The sequence below is a fragment of the Haliaeetus albicilla genome, chromosome 2 (genome assembly GCF_947461875.1).
Source record: "Haliaeetus albicilla chromosome 2, bHalAlb1.1, whole genome shotgun sequence".
NCBI classification, from domain to species: domain Eukaryota; kingdom Metazoa; phylum Chordata; class Aves; order Accipitriformes; family Accipitridae; genus Haliaeetus; species Haliaeetus albicilla.
This window is the reverse complement of record NC_091484.1, coordinates 8,036,798-8,058,365: the sequence shown is the minus strand read 5'-3', so window position 1 is coordinate 8,058,365 and position 21,568 is coordinate 8,036,798. Positions and strand designations below refer to the sequence as shown.

Here is a 21,568-nt window from a genome sequence, read left to right as displayed (position 1 = left end):
CCTTCACTGAAGTGTTAAATTGTTTCATTTTGTTGCTTTTTTTTTCTTTTTTTTTTTTCTGTGATGAATTAAAGTGCAAATGTTACTTTGATTTATTAGTGGAAAGAGGCTGTCCAGACCATTTGTTCCGTTGGCACCATGGTGGTACCAGTCACTGGACCTGAGCTGCTTTTATATCGGGGGGTCCAATTTGTTCGCATTTGAATGCATGATGTATGTGTCCTCCACTGCAGCCCTGCACCAGGGGCTGAATTTTGACATCCTTGCCACCAGAAGTTTAAAACAACAAAAGAAATAAGTACTTTTTTTTTTTGGTAAAATATTGACCTTTAAGTACTTTCTGATCTTGTTCTATTTTTTTTAAAAGTGGAAAGGTTAAAGTGTCCTAAAGTACAGGTCATCTGAGAACAGTCATCTGTGGCTTATGAAATGAACTGGAAATTTGCATACACAAAGCAAATTGCTCACTTAATTCATTTGGTCCCACAAGGGAGAGAAAATAATTAGGATCTAGGCTACAAAATCTACGCAGAGAGTTGCCTTTCAGGTAGCTGTCTAGTTTTCACTTGTTAAATGTAAATAATCAACCACAAATTACCATATGCTTTAACAAAATGATATTGGAGGAAGGAAGAAATTCTTATTTCTCCAAGTGACTTTTGACTTTGCAGTGTGCCAGAAGAATCCTTAATATTCCAATACAAAACCAACTAATTGCATACTGCTGACAGGAATATACTGATTCCTTGAGGGGTTTTAAGTTTTAATCCGATTGTATTAATCTTGCCTTGAAACAGCAGAAGTAATTTAAACAGTCTTTCTGTCTAGTTATGGAATAATCCATTTGGAAAATTGAATTGTGTAATTTGTAATTGTTTTCCAGTCTTGCTAATGCAAAACTGTATCGGTAGCAAATTAAATGTTTAAAGTATGACCACTCTGCTAATAACTGGCTGTTAAACATTTATTTTAATGAATACTATCACTTATTATGAATGAAATGTCTAGTTTGAGGCTTTAAAAGAATTAAAGTAACTTGTCAGGATATTTTGGTATCTTCACTATAATGACATACAGCGAGGCTCATTGCAAGTCTGTGGGGCAGGTACGTGTCCTTCCCTATGGAAGGACATATCTTGTGCATGGGTCCACTGATCCTGTGAGTGAAGGAGCAGCCTCTGAGAGTGATGGTAGAAACTGAATCTCTAAATCTGGTAGTTGTTCCTGGCTTTAATTTCTTCGAATAAGCCAGTGTTGGACTACAGTGGGGTTATCGCCAGTGTATGCGATTCTTTATGTGAGTAAGTGAAAACTAGCAGCTGATGATTTTTCCCACTGAAGAAAGGGAGATATAGGCATGGCTGTAGATTTTATTTTTATATATATTTATTTTTTTAAATAAATATTTAAAAAACTATATAAAATTTTAGTATGGTATGTGTACTTAGTAAGTTAGATATGTACAGGCAAATCTTATCAGCAGGACTTGGCTGGAATTGCAGCAGCATTTTCCATTAAATTTTCTCCTGGCATGTCCCGGGAAGTTTTCTACCTGTATTTATCATGGGGGGAATTTTCAGGAAGCCAAGACAGAACCATGAAGTCCTTAATTAAGATTAGAACACAAGATACTTGAAAACCATTGAACATGGCAGTTGCGTAGGCAATAAATATACTCCCTTGTGTTGTGTTCTGAAAGGCTACCCATGTTTGAGAATTATGTACTAATTCAAACAATAGTTTGAATGCTAAAGACCATTTTTAGTAAACTGTGAGTTTGGCATGTTTCTGAAGGGAGTGGGAGAGATGGAAGAATATTTGCTTGAGTGTATCTGGTCGGGGTGAAGCTCTGTCTGCTTGTACTGTTGGTTGGGAAATGAATGATTAATCCCTGTTCCTGGTTCAGAACTCTCTTACCACACAGCTCTGCAAGTATTTTAGTTTTGAATCTAATGAAATGTATTTCAGTTGTATGGGTTGTCATCTAAACATAAAGGAGGCTTGAAAGTAAAAGGGAGGGGAGAAGTATGCAAAGGGAGGTCTTTAACCCCTGGCAGAGTATGGTTATTCTTGTGTTTTCTCTGTTAATACTGTCTTAGGTCTGATATTTGTGGTTTACCCACCTTTTTAGAATTCAGTTTATAAATGTACATTACTTCTTAATCTCTGATAAATAATACATACCTGAATTAAACTAACCATGAAAACACTGTTTTGCAAGAGCCTGGCAGGAGGAGGGTTATGTAAAAAATGCAAAAAAAGAAAACTTCAGCCTCAAATATTTGCAGGTGTTTGGTGTCTGCTCCTGACTCCTTTCCAAGAGCAGGGTAGAGGGGATGTTAGCAGCCTGCCACTTCTTCAGCGTGAAGTCCGTGCGTATGTGCCAGACAATTTGAACCATCTGTTGCACAAGGGTGAGCAACAGGAAAGCTATTTAGGCACCTGGGATAATGATGGCATTTTGAAGCACCTTGCTGGGTGACACAGCAGGTCAAATACCAAGTGATCTTTAGACAACTTCTCCCCCAGGAGCGCAGGTGCACTGCTGAGCCTTGGCAGCAGGAATAGCTCTGTGGCTAAAGCTGGATCTTGCCAGAAGGGGTTATTACCATACTGGAGTACCTCTGGCCCTCTGAAAGGTGAAGGCAACTTCAGCAGTTCAGCCCCAAAAGGGAAGAGAGGGCAGCTGCTTATTGAGTACATTTTTGCCAGACATAAAAATCAGGTGCCACAAGGTTGTGTCCAGGACAGAAGGCATGCGTGAGCTGAAAGACTGAATTCAAGCGACTCTTCTGCATGCTATCGCTTGTGCCACTGATTTCAGAAAGAGTCCCAGAGTGCCAGATTTTGTCCATCTGTTAATCTCCCTGTGTCTGCTAGGTCTGGTACTGGAGTAAAACTTTTTCTGAAACTTTCTGGGAAGAGGCTAGAGTATGTGCATATTACTGTAGACATTTGGACCTGGGTCAGAGGGCAGAATTGGGGGCTACCTGTCTGTCACTCTTCAAAAGGGAGATGCTTTGGTGTCAGCTTGTGCAGCTCAGCAGAAGCAAATGCCATCAGGAAACCTTCAGATGCACGTGAAGGCTTTCAGACCACGCTCCGTGAAATCCCATTCTACAAAAGCTCTCAAGCAGTCAAGGCAGCACAAAATAACCCAGGAGCTGCCAAATGTTGTAACTAGCATTTCTCCAAATAAAAATACCCTTTTTTCCCAGTTCAGAGCTAAAAAATGAGTTACAAAGGATCTGATGATCAGTGTAATTAATGACACGATACTATTGATTTCAGTATTTCTTCAAGGTATCACCCAAGGGGTGAAATCACCTGCAATTTTATTCAACCAGGCTGTAAGCCAGGGCTCTTGGAGTGTGTTTTTGGTACATGGCTGCTGTGCTTTGCAGTGCAGTCAGTCTGCATTCCCACAGGGCATAAGGTGATTCCTGGAAGCACCTGACTTGCCGCACACTGCTGCAGGGTGCAGACTTACATCGAGTCCCTGTCCTGTCCCTTCTCCCAGCATATAGTACTTGGAGGTGGGGTGAAGTGATGAGGAAGGGACTTAGGATAGAGCTTTATAAACACATTAAAAAAAAAAATCCTCATATAATTAAGTTGTTCATGTTCACCCTGTCTCTGTACCCCTTTTTCCTTCCTCCCTTCCTTGTACACCCACCCTGCAGACTCAGGGAAAAGCCTGTCAGTCTGAGTTGCCCTTGCACTGACACCCAGGTCAGGGGCAGAGTTGTGTGCTCTCTGTCTTCATCCTCTGCTCTTATGTTGACTTCAAGAGAGTTTTCACTTAGAAAGATGAAATAACTGCTGGTTAAAGCAGAATAGAAAAAAGCAAAATAGACCACTGTGAACACTGGGAAGGCAATAGATAAGAGATAAATAATGTCTTGGGTAATCTGCATTGTCTTCTTCATAACACAGTATGCTTAGAGGGAGTACAGTAATAAAAAGCAAATGTAGGAGAAGGCATATTCAAATGAAAACAAATTTTTCTGTTCAGAAGGATGAACTTTGGGATTTCAAGCATGAGCTGATTCTTGTAAAATCTCTATTGGAATATATTACTTCGCATTTGAGATTACAAAGAAGTACTTACTGCAACTAGCTGGCTTTTGAGAGGAATTTATGATAAGAAGGAAAAAATTATTGCTATTCTCAGCTCCAAAACAAGGGTGCCATTATATTCATGTTTTTTTCATATGTAGTTGTTTCTAATGGGGGATGCAGGCGTTGTGCGTTATGCTGTCATGAGGTCAAGTCACCCAGCCACCATCCTTCTGGACACCTTGAGTTTTGCACAACTCCCTAATGGTCCACTGAAGTGACTGTACCAAAAGTGGCTGTCCTCGCTCGTGGAGGGAGGAGAAGTGAGATTGCTGTGCTGGACCATAGGATGGAGGAGGAGCTGCTGTGTAACTTTTGGTGAAACTTTTCTTGACTGGGAGGCCTAAAGAAAGAAAATTCTTGGTTGCAAGGCATGTCCATGGCTTCTGTCCTACTCTGTGTGCTGGGTAGATCTTGTTGGAATGACCAACTACTGCTGATGTGAAGCCCTAGACTGGTGGGAGACCGCAGGTAGCTGAGGTATTGGCAGGAGAAAATCTCGGTCCCTGTGGCTGGATTCGGAGATGATGCAGTTCTAGAGCTGCAATGTGAAGATGACACATAAGCAACAGTGTGCAAGGCTGGAAGCCTTTGGGTGGGTAGGGGTGAGCTGGAGATTGGAGTGTGGAGACTGGAAAGTACGGGATGTCTCTAGTAGTACTGAAACGAGAGGAAATGGGTGATGGATACTCTGTGTCAGGGATGCAGAGAGTGCAGGAGCTCATGTAGGGAGATTGGGCAGCAGTTGCAGCTTGCAGCCCTAATGAGGATAAAACATGACAACCTGGGGGGTAAAGTATGGGCTTAGGGATGCTGGGAGTGGTGAAGGTAAGATGTACAAGGTTGGAGTCCTAGTAAAAGAAACAATGATCAGAAATGTCTCTCCTTTAGTGTAGGCAGACAAAGCAAATGTTTTGATCTTGTCCTTCTCGTGTTCCCAACAGTGTTACGAACATCTGCTCCCATCTGGCCTGGAGGTGCATGACTCAGGCTGAACACAGGGTCATTACTGATACTGTTTGGGTTGGTTAGTGGTTTTTTCTTTCCCAGCCCTGTGCAGTAGCTAGCAGCCTCACACATGGTCCAAGTGTCCTTTGCCTCCCTCGCGAAGATGTAGGTTGTCTCCCTGCCCGGGGCTGGGGCAGCACGTGCTACACATCGCCAAGGGCTGACGGGGGGCATGGGCAGCAGCTCACCAGTTGGTACTTCTGAGCCTCCTAAGAGCTGAAAGTGCTTTTGGCTCCTGAGCCAGCATGAAGAGACAGTTTACTCTTCCCTGACTAGTATAAACCTTTCGTGATCTCACTGAGCCCTGTCACAGCATCCTCAGGATTCATCATGCGAGAGACAATTACCGGGATATCCAGCAGCAGGAGTGTGACATGCCTGATTTTAAGAAATGAGCTTTCCATTAGGACAAATCCCAGATAGCTAAATGATTCATTACCAAAATGTGTGGCTACGTTCTGCTTCTGCTAACTTTTGTACTCGTAGGTACAAAACTTCATTAGCACGTTCACTTGCAGAAAATGTAAATATGCTCAGTATAAATCTCAAGGTAGTCGCTGTCCTGAATGAAAAAGTCTAGCTCTTTTTTTTCCTCTTCCATTTGAATCTTTCCTTGGCATATGAGAAAAATATGAGTTGAACTTGGCAGCTGGCATTTTGTGTTTGACCTGTCATGTGCTGAGCACGATGGGAATAGGTTATGACAGATTTGTCATATTTAACAATGAGTCTGTCGGTGTCTTGTTAGCACTGGGGGATGTGCTTCCATCACAGGATTTCCTGGAAGAGTAAAAAATGTTCATGCAAAATTAGGCACAATTAGAAAGTCTCAGTTTTGACACTTCTCAAAATCTTGAACCTGGAGGCTATAAAAACCTGAGTTTTAAATTTGGCAGCTATGCAGAAGGTTTGGTGTGTTCCCCATGGGATGTTCCTTCCATCATTTCCTTCTGCTGCTGCCCATAGAATGAGCTTCTGGACATTGGATCTATTATTTGTTTTTATTTTGGGGAGACGTTGCCTGCCAGCTGCTCTTTGTTCCTTCCATTCACAGTAAGATTACTTTTCAGGGGTCTTGCTTGAAAATGTGATCTGTTCTCCCCTGCTGGGAAGGAATGGGCAATAAATTGACTCCAAGAAGAAAGTGACTTAGGATGAAGGGCCAGAGAGATGCAGTCGGTGTGCTGGTGAACCCAAGATGCTCTAGAGGAGCTGGTTCCGTTGCTGGACCCTACAACACTGATAACTCTGGAAACTTCCTGAGTCTTATGTATAAGATGATTGCTGCATTTCTTTGTGTGGAGTTGACACAGTTTGATGTGAGATTATTCCACAGAACTACTGAGACCAAAATAGTGAAGTTGTTAGGTTGTACAGTTTTGGGAACATTTCTGTTAAATTCCCCCTCTTTCTCTCTCTCTCTTCAACCCCTACCATGTAAAAGAATTGGTGAAATGTTTTCGGATAATGAATATTTAAATGTAACTTCCTGATTCCTTGTCTGGGTATTAGCCTTTATATTAAAAGGAATTTGAATAATGAAGAATTCCTCTACAGTCAAATTTAGGAGTGTTACTTATGGTTGTGAGGGTGAAAAGTGGATGTTACAAATACGAAGCAACTGTAGTACATATTTACTAAAGCTGTATACAAGGTAACAGATACGTGTTCATTTTTTTGGCATGAAAGCTATTTTTCCAATCAGTTTTTGGCAACCAAGCAACAGAAATCTGTGTTTACAAGTCTGTGATTTTTTAAAGCTAAAAAGCTTTCTAATAACTAAAACTGTGATTTTATTTTTTTTTTTTTTTTAAGTGGAGCATTCTAACAAATCCTCAGCTTTCCATCAAAATATAATTTAGAGAGCAGCTTTTCACCATTCTTACAGTTTTGTCCTCCAAGATGAAAGCTGTACTGGAACTGGACTTGCTTCTCCAAATGGGTGAATCCTTTAGATTTTTATCTTCACCTCTCTTTGCTTCTGCTACATCAGGTTGGTCTTTCTTATGTCCTTCATGTAAATATTTCTCAAACTGGAGTGAGCTTTGATTCTACCTGCCTCTTGGCTAAAATCCTGTTCAGATGGTGTTGCACTGAAGCTCACGTACAGACAAGAGACAACTGGAAGACGTGGCTGCTTCATCACCCAGGGTCTTCAAGTTGATCGTCTAAGGTGATTCATGTCAAGGTTGCATTTCTTTAAGAGCAATCATAGGCATGTTCATGCTCTCCTTTTCGCTGTCCTTTGTAACATGATATAATTCTTTTCTCTCCTTCTCCAGTCAATAATGGATAGATATCTTTTCAAGCCCCTAATTAAAACTCCAAATTGTGCTTTTTCAGGTCACAGAGCTCAATAATGTGAAGAATATATTACGAATGCCAAAAAGCACAAAGAAGCATGCTGTTGGGATTTATTTTAATGATGACACATCGAAAACCTTTGCTTGTGAGTCAGGTGGGTAAAATGGCAACGCACATTAGAAATCGTAAGAGCATTAATTGTGAATTTATAAATGTATTATACCTACACACAGATTTTCTGGGCATTTATACAGAACTTGAGGCAGATGAGTGGTGCAAGGTGCTGCAGATGGAGTGTCTTGGAACGCGAATTAATGACATTAGCCTTGGAGAGCCTGACTTGTTGGCATCTGGAGTAGAGAGGGAGCAGAGTGGTAGGTACATAAATGTTGACCTTTTAAATGTTTAACTGTATTGTTTTAAAGTCTTTTGGACTGTGCACATGAATATCAGAAATAAACTGGGGCAAAATTGGTTTTCCAAGCCCTCCTTCCTGTCTTGCGGGGATTGTTTTTGTTTGTTTGGGGTTTTTTTTTGGCTTTGGGGTTTTTTAAATTGCTACCAGAGATAATAACGTAACTGGAATTGTTTTAGGGTACCACTTTTCTTTCTCAGACAAGTTAGTTGCTCTTGGAGATGGGTACTGTCTTTTGGTGTGTGTTTTCTCATATGATGTCTGTAGAACAGTTTCAGTCTGTGACTGAGGCTCTTTGGCAGTGTTGTAAAGCAAATAATAAATAACAGTCATTGCATGCAAAACCTGAGCCCATGGCTACTTCACTTTCCTATGCAAATTAACTAATTACATGCACAAATGCAATTGCAATGTATTTATTCATGCACACAATTTTATTAATTGTTCGCAAATATCAGGATTACGATGGTGCAGACCTCTTCACTGTCTGAATGCACACACAAATGTTTGACGCCCTTTGAGTGCAGCATCCTGACTGCCCCAAACATGGAGTTTATTGAGTTACTGGAAGGAAATGAGTCTTTGTTTTTTAATTAGTTGTTCTAAGTGGAAATAAGATCTTGTATTAGAGATGGAAAATAGGAAATTCCTTTAATGATTTGCACATTTAATGGGCAGGGATTTTAGACTAACCTTTTGTTTTTCTCCCAGAGAGATTCAATGTGTATTTGATGCCATCCCCTAATTTAGATGTGCATGGGGAATGTACCTTGCAGATAACATTTGAGAATATCTGTCTTTGGGACATCCAGAATCCCAGAGTAAAACTCATCTCTTGGCCATTAAGTGCCCTCCGACGCTACGGGCGGGACCCATCTTGGTTCACGTTTGAAGCAGGGAGGTAGGTGTGTGGTCATTATATTGCGTTGCTTTCCTCGGTGATGCTGGGTGGTGCTCTGGACCATTTCTGAAGGTTGTTGAAGGACATGAGAGCTTATCTTCAGACAGAGGCTAGTCTGTAGCCTCTGCTAAAAAATATATTAAAAAAAAATGCTGAAACAAACGTAAAACCGAATAAAACCCCTTTTAATCCCAGGTTGCAGCTTGAATGGAAGCAGTTGCCAAATAAAGCCTAAGGACGGGGGTGGGAGAGCTGAGGTATTCCAGGGGATTGCAGAGTGGAGGCTGACAGCATTATATATTACTGTATAGGGTTGTTCTTAAATAAAGCTGTATATGAGCCAGAGAATTGGATGGATGGGTCTGGGAAGAAGGAGTGAACATCATTCCAGAATTTGTACAGTGTGGGCATTTGGGCACAAAAGTTACAGGTTCTGTACTAGAAGTGGAGCTTGAAGTTGAGAGCAGTGAGTACCAAGTTGTTCCCCAAAAGCAAACTAAGTAATGGAGAAGAGACTCCTGTTTTCCATTGATTATATTCCTGTTTTCCATCTATTTGACAAATGGATTTATAAGAAATTTGAATGCATTTCCTTGTTTTAGAGATGTTGTTCTGTATTGCTTCCTGCAGCTCAGTCTTAATGAGCTGAAGTCTTTGTGTGGCTGAAGTCGGAGCACTTATTTATTGAACTAAACTATCGAATCCTTTCTAAGGGATATGGATGCATTATTTTATATAAGCACATTAAAGAATTGCAGTAGTAAAAGAGAAACAGATCATACAATTAACTTATCTGGAAAGGGAGGAGGCATTTCAATGTCCATTCTCCTTATTATTGCAGAATTTAGTTCTCTTGGGGGGCTAAAAGGGTACATTTTTATTTAGCTGATCATGCATTAACCATGATAAGGCAATGCAATGGGGATGCTGAGGAAAGGTATTGTTTCAAGTGGAAGATGAAACTCTACAAAACTCATTACAGGCAGCATTAACAGTCTGAAAGGAGAAGACAAATTAATTCTACCCAGCACAGATTCTAGATAGGGTCTAAATATTAAAAATCTGGGTCTTGTGCATGGACTCTCTAGAGCTTAAGCACTTATGATAGATCAGCGGTACTTAGCTGAGTCCCTGTTTGGTGAGAGCAATACAAATATGGACTAAAATATTAAGATTGGACCAGGGCTGGTAAGACCCATACACAAAGACTTCTAGATAACTTCGTTCCCTATTTCAACAACCTTTGTTTTCTTACTGCTTGTGCGATAGTGCTTTTAGAGCAGCGCGGTAAAGTTTTGCTTGTTCATGGTGATCTGTAAACTCAAATCTCACACTTGGATCCCATCTGTTCTTACTTTGGCAGGATGTGTGACACAGGAGAAGGACTATTCATCTTTCAGACCAGAGATGGGGAAGCAATCTACCAGAAGGTTCACTCGGCGGCTTTGGCCATAGCAGAACAACATGAGCGCCTGTTGCAGAGTGTGAAAAATTCAATGGTACGGCTTCTTATGATGCTTGTTATTTTGCACTGGGCAACAATGAACAATATGTTTCTTCAATGTGATTTTTAAGTTTTGATTCACAGATAGTAAGCAGTCTGATTATTGCTTTTATTAAATTCTGCTTGATTTTAATATTTAGGGCAGTATATATAACTGGGGTTGCTTTTCAAGAATCAAAACAACAAGGAAACTTACAGCCCTTGATTTTTGTGTCTGCAAAGCTTTCAATAAGTGTGAATTAATACAGAGATTATAAGCTCCTGTCCGTGCACATTCTCATTAGCTTCCTTTGATTAGTCAGCATCATGAGTTTGTCTGGAAGCATTTCTCATCAATCTATTTGCAAACTGTTGTGGCTCATGCTCAGATTTCCATTTGCTAATTGATGTCTACACTCCAAGGATGATTTGGAAAGAGTCATATGATTCAGATTAAACTATGGGGGAGGACTAGATGTTTGTCTGATCTCAGTGGATGTCTGTTTTCCACAAGTGCTTTTTGTGTCTAAAACTTGTTTTATGATGCACATGACAGGTAGGAAATATAGGAGTGTAAGGTGCAAAACTAGCATACAGAACAGATAGTGTGGCATCTCCAATAGCATTAGGTCTAAGGAAGGCAGTTTTATGGCACTTGCACCTAATGTGTTTCAGGATCTTATTAACTTTTTTTTTTTTTCATCGTGAAACCTGTAGAGTGAAAAGGAATTTTCTGTTTATCCCCTATCACAACTGGTCTCTACACCCCAAGACTCACAGGTTGACTTTGACAGAAAAATTAGTATCCTGAAGATAACAGGCTTTCTGGAAAGTATAAAATGTCCAGAATGGATAACTGTGGAAGAGCCTGGCTATAAAAACCATCTCTGTTCCAGGCAGTAGTAATTGGTTTATGTAATCTGAAACAAGACTTATGTCCTTCTCTTACTGTAAACATAAGCACTGCTGTTATCCCCATCCATGTCTAATCCTTTCAGTAATTGTACTAACATCTTGGTTTCAGGGATAAGTTGTAGTGATGAACTATCCCAGTAGGAACTGGATGACCCAGCTGGGATGAAACAGCAAATGCCATTACGACTTGTGGAAGCTTAAGAAAAGATGAGAGTGGGTGTTGAGGGAATGGAGAAGGGAACAAACTGTCTTAAGTACTTGTATTTCTCTTGTTCTTCCACTTTTTTGGACTTGAGACAGAATGGAAGCCAAATACATGATAGGAAAGTTATTTCTCTTAATAACAGTCCAATGAGCAGGAGCAAATGAGGAAAGGAGGAGCAATAGGAAACTCTTTCCAAGTGTCTTGACCAGTCTTGTGGACTGGATAACTTATTGCTTCAGCCAAGCACGGAAGCACATGGGTCATTTTGTCATTTGTAGAGCAGGTGAGATAACTTAAACGGGAAAGTGAGGAAAAGTCAAGTCTGTTTCTTTGTGGGTCATGCCATGTCTTTACTTTCAACAGGAAAGAGACTAGTTAGTGTTTTTTATATATATATATTTCACACTATATAGAGAGTGATATACCAGTGTTCAGTTGATGTTACTCTGTTAACTTCTGGCTGGTGCAATTACAGTGTGGTCACTTCTGTAAAGCCCATGGGAGAGTGCTGTGTCTGTGAGGACGAAGTACTGACTTGGAGCCTTTCTTGTGACAGCCTCTGCCCTGTGTCCACTTAGACCACATGCTTTTCCCAGCACTTCATTAGGAAGTTCATTAGGAAGAGTTTGACACTTTGCTTGCTTTCAAAAATATTAGAACTAGCAGGTGGACTCTGCAGCCAGCAGCACAGGTATTTTTCCCCTTCCCAGTAAAGTATCATCAAACACCATCTTTGCTGGTTGTGACTTTTGTTTAAAACCAAGAACCTTTTAGTTCTAGTTAATGAAGAGAGCTCTTGTTCAGAAAGATCCAAAATTATCTAAGTTGAGACAGATGGGTAGATGATACAAGTACGCAACAGTAACTAAATTAAGCAGATTAAATTTAACCTAGGCTAAGTCAGCATAACTAGCTAACACTTGTAGCCCACCAGGATCAGAAGCAATTGAGTAACCTGTTGAGAGCACAACTTCATTTTCAAAAAACAGGGATAACTTCTATAACAATAGTGAATAGGCTTACAAGCAATTTCATGTTTGTTGATTTTACGTTTATATAATAGCATGTTTAATAGATGATGTCTGTACTGTAAAATTGCCATCTTACAAGCACCAATAGACTCAACAGATGCACAGTTGCTATAGCTTTCAATAGAGAGCAGCTGCACAACCTCTAAAAGCTTTTTCATGAACACTATGTCCAACCACAACCCCTAAATCTAATTTTATAGACCCTAGAGTGCTAAGTGGGGGATAAGAACATATTCCTGGTGCACTGAAAGTCTTGTCATTTAGTAGCAGAACGCAATTGTTTCAGATGAGTCCATATGCTCCTGAATACGAGTTTCCCAAGTCTGTCATAGAAACGTCTGGTTCCGAAATACTCAGTAAGACTTGGTGGCTTCTCTGGGGTTCAAGGATAGTCAGATTTAGAAGTTTGGGCAAAGGATCATTATATCAGTGTAGCACTCAGGTGGCTTATTTTGCTGATTACAAAATATTTGTAAAGCACATCTTAATTCAGATTGATTGATTTCCCCTGTATTTTTCTTCTGCTTTTGAATGCCTCAACAAGGAGTTCATTTTAGATGTTTGCACTTCATGCTTGGCTGTCTATATTGTTTCTATCTCCAAGAATTATTTACCCTGCGTGAATTTTCGTATTAGTGAAGCTTGAGCTATTATTTACAGAAAGGGTAAATCAAAGAAGAAAGTAGGAGATATGGTGGTGAGAAATGAAGTCTACACCGACTGTCTTCTGTTTGCTCCTGTAATCCTGACCACTGCTACATCAGTGATGTGATAATCCAAGACCGACGTGAAGATGGTATTAAGCTACCTGAGGGCTCCTAGAGGCTGTGAAAAAAAAAGGGGGGGGGAGGAGTTGAGTATCCCATGCTGATAGAGGGAAATAAAGCTGCCAAGTACTGTTGAGAATGTGGGCTATAATGTGTCTGTCACCTCCCTAGCAGTCGCTCTCTTTATATTACAGTATGTTGGTTCAGTTTGTGACTATAACTGGCTCTGGCTCTTGAAATGCATGTGGAAAATTGATGCGGTAGTGGTTCCTCAGCTGGGAACCTCACCCTGACACTTTCTGTTAATGTGCTGTTGCTTTCTGCTGAGGTCTAAGCATATGCTGACCAGAGTCTGTGACACTTTCACAAGGGGGTTTCATTTATTTTCTTTCTCAGTGAATTCAAAGATTTCTCTTTTAAAGGGAGGAAAGAGCTGGCTTTGCTTAGTGATGCATGAAGCCTTTCTGGTCATTTGGTAACTCATCTCATCCAACTGTTTCTTTCCTTTCACTTTTGCATTGCCAGACAATGGAAAGAAAATATCTCTTCAGGTTATATTTTCATGAGTATTTGGTTGCCATGAAAACTGACAGGAGCAGTGCTGTGACTTGACTGCTGTCATTTATGCCTGCTCTCAGTTCAGGTTGCTTTAAAAAAGACATTACAACCTGACATCTCACTAAGAAGTAATAACAGTGAACTTCCCAGTTTTGGCAGCTAAAGCTCAGCGCTTCGTAGAAAGATATTATCAGCCAGTTTACCGGCAGCCTTCCCCGACTCTTCTTCCCCTCTTAGCAACTCAAGTGCGCGCTTTGCACTAGATCCATCTGATGTGCCTCGGTCCAGGCTGGAGCCTGCCATTATCTCTGGCCATTTCCACAGAAATTCACAATTAAGAGCGGAAATGGTGCTCGCTAGCTTTTGAAATAAGAGCAGAATGTTGTGTATTAGTGTAAGATGATGGCAGTCAAAACAGCAGCAATATGTTAGGGACCTTTAATTTCTGAAGTCGTTTCTATTCGTTTACCATTCTGTAGTTTTGCTGTAATGAATTTAGCAATTGTTTCTTAAGCAATTATTGTTCTAATTGATTTTGATTGATTACATGAATTTGCTTCACTGGGAAGAAAATCCCCTCAAAAACACAGTGAGTGCAATCTTCTCCAATTGGGCATCTCAAGATGAAGGTTTACCTAGTGCAAGTTGTTCTGCAAGGTCTTTGAAAATTGGATTGTTCAGCCTGAGGAAACCAACCAAACCCAACAAATTTTAAATCATCTTTCTTGTCTTTCCTTTTGGAGCCATGTTCACAGTTAATTTGAGAATGTTGGTGTGCAGGGGAGAGGGAGGTTATGTTTTTTGGGGGGAGTGGGTTTTTTGGGGTTTTTTTGTTTGTTTTAGCAGTACTTTCTAATTTTTTTAAATTTTAATTTTTTAATGCAATTTTGCTAATTTGTTAAGGTGGGATCCAAGAAAGAAAATACTTAATCTTTCCTCCTTGAGCCCCCAGGACTTGTGGGAAAAAACCACAGCCCATGTTTGACCCAGAGCTGTGTGTTGGCCCAGCAAACTGCCTTAGTATAGCTCTGTACATCTCCTATCCGGGGGACAAGAAGTGACAAGAGGTGGCATAGCGGCCCCCAGCTGCTCTCGGCACTGGCTGCCGATGGCTGCGAGTGCTGCTTCTCCATCCCCTGCCTCTGCGGATCTCTCGTAGCCACTGGAACTGCGGGGTGGCCTTGTGTTGTCCCTCAGCGCTTCTCACATCTTTGCCGCTTCTTCGGTTTAAGCTTGACTTTAACATACCTTGATCCCTACCACGTGCGCAGGGAGCTGCGTTCAAACTGCTCCGGGGATCCTGATCTCCGTTCGGGTTTCAGCATCCTCCTTCTCCCCAGGGCAGAAGAGGATGAGAGGCTGTGGATTAGATGCCCTCCAGTTAACAAATTATTTGTTGTATTAATGATATGTGGAGTTGCACGTCCCGCCTGGCGCTCCGCTCGCAGCCTTTGCTCATGCGTGTTCCAGCATATCAATTCTGGCTGTTTTCAACCTGCTTACGGTGCCGGGTGCTTCTGCGGCATAAAGCCAGGTCATTAGCAAGTTATTCCTACTTTTTCTGTTGCCACAGAGATACAGTAGGTTAATTGTGAGAATGAAATCAATCATCATTAGAGCTGCCTTTGCTCGCAGTCTGAGGTGTTTTGATGAAATGCTGTGTATTCAGGACACAACATACTAATTCTTTTCTCCAGCTGTGGGTTTTTTAATTTTTTCCCATGCTGATTGAGTTCAGGAAGGGCACCCCTTCTGGCCCTTTTCTGTGTCTTTGTATAATCTTTTTCTAGCTATATTTCTTTTTTTTTTCTCCCAAGATAGCCTATTGCTTTTTGCACTCCTCCTGACAGCTGAACTGTTGCTCAAACTGCCTTAGCTTGCTGTCCAACTCACCAGTAAACAAAACCACCAAAAAAAGTATCTATAGCCAGGAAATGCCATCCTCACAGTGCTCTGCTGATTTTTATTCCCAGCAAAAGATCCATCGTTGTTTGTTTCCATGGTGCTGAGGTGTGTGTGATGATACTGCAAAGGGAGTCAGGGCTTTAGTGAAGGAGCTGTAATAAATTGTACGACGTAGGTGGAACCTTGCACGGTGCAGTGATTCGCATCCAGCAGATGTGGAGGTGGGTGGTTTAAGAGCAGGAGTTGATCTGGGTTTGGTTTTGTTTTGTTTTACCTTCACATCACAGGCACAGTATCCACTGTACAGGGAGGAGGTTGAAGATAGATGGCATCTCTAAATAACTTGGAAATGGTCTCTTCGGATACAGCCAGCCCTCGTGTCTTCTGTGCTTGCTTTGCCTGTTTGTTTTTGCTCCAAAATATACTGATCTTCTCGTAAAAGGTTCTTTCACCTCAGGTTTTGTGCAACTAAAATATAAAATTTACCCTTTTGTAAAAAGGTATCCTTATAAATCGGAAAAGTCAAGTGCAGTCTTTGTATGTTTGAACTGATGTTTTTCTGAGCTTTGGGAGGAGAATTTTAGCTGTACTGTGCAGCTTATGATAAAATCCAAATATTTTTATCAGCTTGTACATACATCTCATTGAATTCACGGAAAAAAAAAATCCTCAAAGTAGTCAGTTCTCATGTATTTTCGTGTTAAGTATGGTATAAATAACAAGGTACTGTGATTATGTGAGAAAATGTAGCTGAAGGCCCTGTATGGAGGGGGAAGTGTGAGATGGGGCTTCCAGCAATGCACTGCAGCCCACATGCTCTCCTCTCAGCATACCTGGACGTGCTGTTCATTCAAGGAATGTAGCTGAAAGATGCAGCTATCTCCTGTTGAACTCCTGTGCCATCCAGCTGGCACGTTTCTCAGCTGTAGGAGAGGGGAGATGAATAGAAAAGGCTTCAAAACTAACAAGAACAACTTGTCCTCACCCATGTGAAACATCTCCAGTCAGGTTCTCCGTGTGCTGAGGCTGTATTTAGCTTTGGGGAGTCACTTGCGTAGCTGGGAAGACCCTCTGACAGCTTTGCTGCTAAAGGGGGGGACCATACCTGCACTGTCCTGCCTTCTGCTGATCCCTGGTTTCTGTTTCAGCTGCTTGAGTTAAAACTCCCCTCAGGGGAAGCAGTGCTAGCCCAGGACCAGGGGAACACCAAGGTGAGCTTTGGTGTGCAACAGCAGCGTGGCCTCCTAACCCGAGTGGTGTGTGTCCGTGGAGACTAACCCCCGAGTTGCTGCTTGTGTAGGGTGGCCAAATGGAGGGAGGGAGAGGCTGGGCTGGCTATTGCGTTAGAAATTCTTGCAGCCAGTGGTCGTGCTGTTCTCAGACTGTCTCCCTCACATCAGTTTACTGCTTTGCAGCTTCAGATGAAAATGAGTGAGCGAGCCGTGTCCCTCAGCACCATGGTGCCCTTGCCCCGCAGTGCGTACTGGCAGCACATCACGCGACAGCACAGCACCGGCCAGCTTTACGGTCTGCAAGGTAAGGGGCTGGGGTGCAAAGGGTCAATGCGCAAATCGGATCGTGACATTGTTGAATCATTTCGGTCTCTGTCCGTCTCACTGAAGGCTGATGTTTGGTCTAAGCCAGTTGCTACTGCTGTCTGGTTGATGGAGAGAAGGGCACATCCGACCTTAAGATGGACAATTTGGCAGGGGGTTGTCATCAGGAGGGGCTCTTACTTCCCATGGGAGAAAGATCCTTCATTTGACAAATTTCGTGACTGTTTTTACAAGATGGCGAGTTACCAAGGTTGCTCAATCCTTTCTGCTACCAAACTCTTTTAATGGCACCTGATTTTTTGCCAGACTTATAACCATTTGGCTCCTCTCTCCTTTGGACGGCTGCCTCATACTAAGAATGATGCGGTCTTCATTATTCATTTTGTGTACTTTTAACATTGAACCAAAACAACTGCATCCTCAAAACCAGCTGAATTAGGGAAAGTAAAAGGCAATGGCCATGATAAATAGGCCTAGAAAAGTGTTGCTTGAACAGCTGCAACATTGCCACTGTGCCTTGCAGTGTGGCCTGAAGGTGGGCAGATGTCTTCTCCAAATCCCCTCCTTACTGTCAGCCCAAGGGGCAGCCCAGCTCAGTCCCCTCATGCCTGAAAACCTCCCCAGGCTGCAGAGAGGGAGGAATCACTCCCCGGGGATGTCTTGGCACCCAGTGGTCCCTCCGTGGTCACCAAGGGACATCTAGTGGTTATGGAGCACATGGATGGGGAGATCCTGGGGGGAGAGCGGACCCCACCTGCGAGAAGGATGGCTAAGAGGGTTTCGCAGCAGTGCTGATGTGAGCCATCCCTGCCCTTGTATTTCAGAGCATGTTTCAAAACTGAATTTCGGTCTCTTGAGATAGTGAAAACTGCAGCACCTAACAGGCAGTGTTGTTGCTTTGTGCCAGGTTCCCCAGAGGCACCCCAGGAGTAGGAGCTGCAGGTGATTAGGACCTCTGAGGAGCTGGTCCAAAGTCAGCATCTTGTAGTTATATGTATTTTTAGAATTAAAAAAAAACCCAAACAACCAACGGCCCATTTGTATTTCAAAACATACTCTTCTACTCTAAGCTATGTGGATTGGCTGGGTTAGCATTTGTATAGAAGTTGGTATTGATGAATTGTGAAGTCAGGATTGGGGCATTACTTGGAAAAGCCAGCACAAACCAGACTAAACGCTTAATAGAATTGTGGCAGCCTGGAGTATTAAATGCAAGGAGCCAATACCTGCCATAACTTTATTTTTACAACGTGTGGCACAAAGGCTGAGCTTGATTAAACATTTGGATGATAAAAATGGCCTGAAGCAGTTTCCCTTCACCATAGGGGCTTTAGAAAGTGAAGTTCAGCTTGGCCATCAGGACACAGGTTGTTTCTCTGTCATCCCTGAAGGTCAGGGCTGGTGTGTGCTGCACCAAGGGGCAGCCCTCCTCTTGGTACCTCGTCCCGCTGCAAAAAAACCCCCAGGTAAACCTGTGTTTAGCACAAAACCTCAGGACTTGGCAGGGCTTTCTGGTACTAACATGGAGATACCATCTACCAACATCAAACATTCAGAAATCACTAGACAGATATTTTAAAACATCCTGGTTTGGAAAACTTTTAAAGTGTTTCCCCCCCCTGCTCCTCTTAGATACTAGGAGTTTCTCAAGGAATAATGAATTATAGATATTTATTTTACTTTTTTTTAATAAAGTTGGAGATTGTAGAGGTTAGCACCTTCAGAACACAGAATATCACAAGCTGTGATTAAAAATTACAAGCCCGCAGCCTTGACATATATAGCCATATTCCATTCTGGTCCTCTGATTTTTAGCAAATCATAAAAGCTAGTATTTTTCCTTTTTTCAACACTAGAGGGGGCAGGCAGCACATGAAAAGCCCCAGCTAAACCCGGCAAATGTTCCAGAGGAGGGATGAATAATAAAAGCACGTACATGCCTGTTTAAATTTGTTCAATAAATTAGGGCATGGGAAGATGACCTGCTGGTGGCAGCCTGTGGCACACAAGAACAAGACTGCTTGCAGCCCTCTGACACAATCCATGGATTGGTCTTACAGTGCCTTACTATAGAGTCCTTTATTAAAACAATAATTCAGCATTGAGTTGACAAAAGATAAATAGACTGTATGGGTACAAACCACTTGTTTTATATTTAGAAAAATGGCTTGCTTGTTAAACTGGAAAAAAAGGATCCTAGGAGATTGTCGTCATGAGAATGGGGTAAAAGTCTTTGTAAAATAAGTAAGCCATGCAGCCAGCATTGGAACTAGGAAAGACACTGAAGTCCTTGTCTTGCTCAGCAGTCAGGGCTACTACTTCAGTGATACACTGAGCACCTCTAATTAGATTAGGTTGCCAAAATCTTGAAATGCTTCAATTACTACTGGAAAAAGAAGTATGAAATAATTGTTATACTGACTTGTGTAATTCCATATGTATGAAGCAGCATTTCACTCACTCAGTGCTAGAGGCACCTGAAACCCTGTATGCAAAAACTCTCTTCCACCAAAGCTGGAATTTATGATTTCTGAATTGGCTCTTGTCCTCTTTTCTGAGGTACAGAAAAGAACCGATTCTAATATTATGAGCTAAAGTGCGTTTTTCATTTAAAATGCAAAGTCAGAACTTATTAAAAATTAATTTACTTTGTACAACTTTCTGTTCTTAAGGAATTGGGAAAGAAAATCTGAGTGGAGATGTTTCTGAGAGGGAGCAACAGATTAAGCAGGGGTAGGTTTAATTAAAAGGCTGTAATCTGTAGTTCACGTAGTCCTTTATAAAAAGTGCTGAATAAGATGCCTATGTCTTACTGAGCATTGTTCTGTTTTTTTGCATCTGACTTGGCGAAGATGTTTCTAGCCCAGTGAAGCTTCATCGCACGGACACTTTTCCAACCTACAGGTCAGACCATCGATAAAAGACTGTAAAGAACTTTACAAACTCTTTGTCTTCTGACAAACTGCCCCAGTGGATGACAGTGATAATGATAAGCAAGGATGGAAACACAGAAAACTTCAGGTTGGATGAAAAATTCTTGCAATACCAAGGTTTTTTTAAACTTTGCCAAAAGCTGAAACTATTCTGTAGATATTGGGGAGCGGAAAAAACCCAACAAACCCTCCAGTGTATCTTTTATATCTTACAGCTGGACAGAGAAGAAATCACTCCCTAAGTATTTCCAAATGTTTTTGTATGATAGGTATGTTGTAAATACACAAGACTTTCCTGTTGTAGTGTGGTTCCATTTTGTCTATTACAGCTGTGTGTTCACTGATGTCAGCTCTGTCATCCTTGTTTGTTGTAACGCTTATCTTTAGTTACTTACGTTATTGTTCAGCCTAATCCTCGACCTTTTGAAATGGTGGCCAGTTTTAAGCAGCTATTGGATACAATTTTTCCTGTTTGAAGCCTGATGAAGACTTGATTGATTTCTTTTAAAAGCACCCTCTATCTTCTATTTCCTGTATTTATTTCCATCTCTGTAAATGTTTAAAATAATAATAATAAAAGGTCCCACTTAATTTGTGGTACAGTGCTTTTTGTCATCACTATCAGCATCATGAACAGAGCTGTTGTGGAGCCACTAGGGCACTAGAAGGGAGGATGGAGGGGGACAGTGCTTTGCTCTGGATCCCACCTCCACATCAAAAGCCATGCAACCACTCATCACGTGGCCTAGTGAAGCAGAGTAGTAGATTCAACAGGAATCTTGCAATGCCACAAACCATTTTGTGGCAGAAAGCCGATGTTTCTGATTTGTGACAGCATCTGTGTAAGGCACTGCTTTCAGAGATTGGCACCAGCGTCTTAATTTAACAGCAAACAGACTTTTCAAAAATAGCATGGCAGACTACTGTGTGCTATGTCAAATGGCCAGAAATGTATAACAGCTGTAGGCAGAAAGCTATGATTACCCTGAATGCAAGTGAAGTACTGCGCTTAGTGAGGTGTAGTTAAATCATTTTGTTAATAAGCTCTGAGTAAGAATGCCTTGTCAGATTGCAAGTCAGACTGATTGTCTCTAACCATCTCGTTCCTGCTCACCTAACCAGCTTAAGGAATAGGTCTTATTTTGATTGTACCAGTGGGGAATATGGTCTCTGGATATTTTTAATTGAAAAAAATATGGGATACAAATCTAATGATAATTGCATTTATCTAGGCATGTATAATGTTAGCAGCTAAGTTTTCAGCAGATATCCTAGAAGAAAAGTAAAAGAATGCAGCAGCCGGAGTAGGTTTGTAGAGAGTGAACTTCATTTGTTCATGTTTGTAGAGAACGAATTAGCACAGGCTAGTTTTCTCATGTGACAGAGGTCTTATGGTTTGAGTAAAAATAACAAATATATTGGCTTTTCATTCTGAATATGAAGTTTCAAAGCAGACTGGGAGGACATG

General features: G+C 41.5%; 1 protein-coding gene across 8 annotated transcripts in view; it reads left to right on the top strand.

Annotated features, from left to right (window-relative positions):
* DOK5 (docking protein 5) overlaps positions 1–20,691 on the top strand; it is an 81,787-nt gene extending 61,096 nt beyond the window's left edge. For 2 of the 8 annotated variants that reach the window (XM_069804885.1, XM_069804826.1), the window contains exons 3-10: positions 7,471–7,585; positions 7,665–7,805; positions 8,558–8,747; positions 10,111–10,246; positions 16,760–16,822; positions 17,027–17,147; positions 19,840–19,900; positions 20,020–20,691. In XM_069804885.1, the coding sequence (XP_069660986.1) occupies positions 7,507–7,585; positions 7,665–7,805; positions 8,558–8,747; positions 10,111–10,246; positions 16,760–16,822; positions 17,027–17,147; positions 19,840–19,900; positions 20,020–20,029 (801 nt within the window). In that variant the 5' untranslated portion in view covers positions 7,471–7,506 and the 3' untranslated portion in view covers positions 20,030–20,691. The remainder of the gene's footprint in view (positions 1–7,470; positions 7,586–7,664; positions 7,806–8,557; positions 8,748–10,110; positions 10,247–16,759; positions 16,823–17,026; positions 17,148–19,839; positions 19,901–20,019) is intronic. The other 6 variants (XM_069804844.1, XM_069804856.1, XM_069804833.1 and 3 more) reach the window with 6 other exon arrangements.
* The last annotated feature ends 877 nt before the right edge of the window (positions 20,692–21,568 follow it).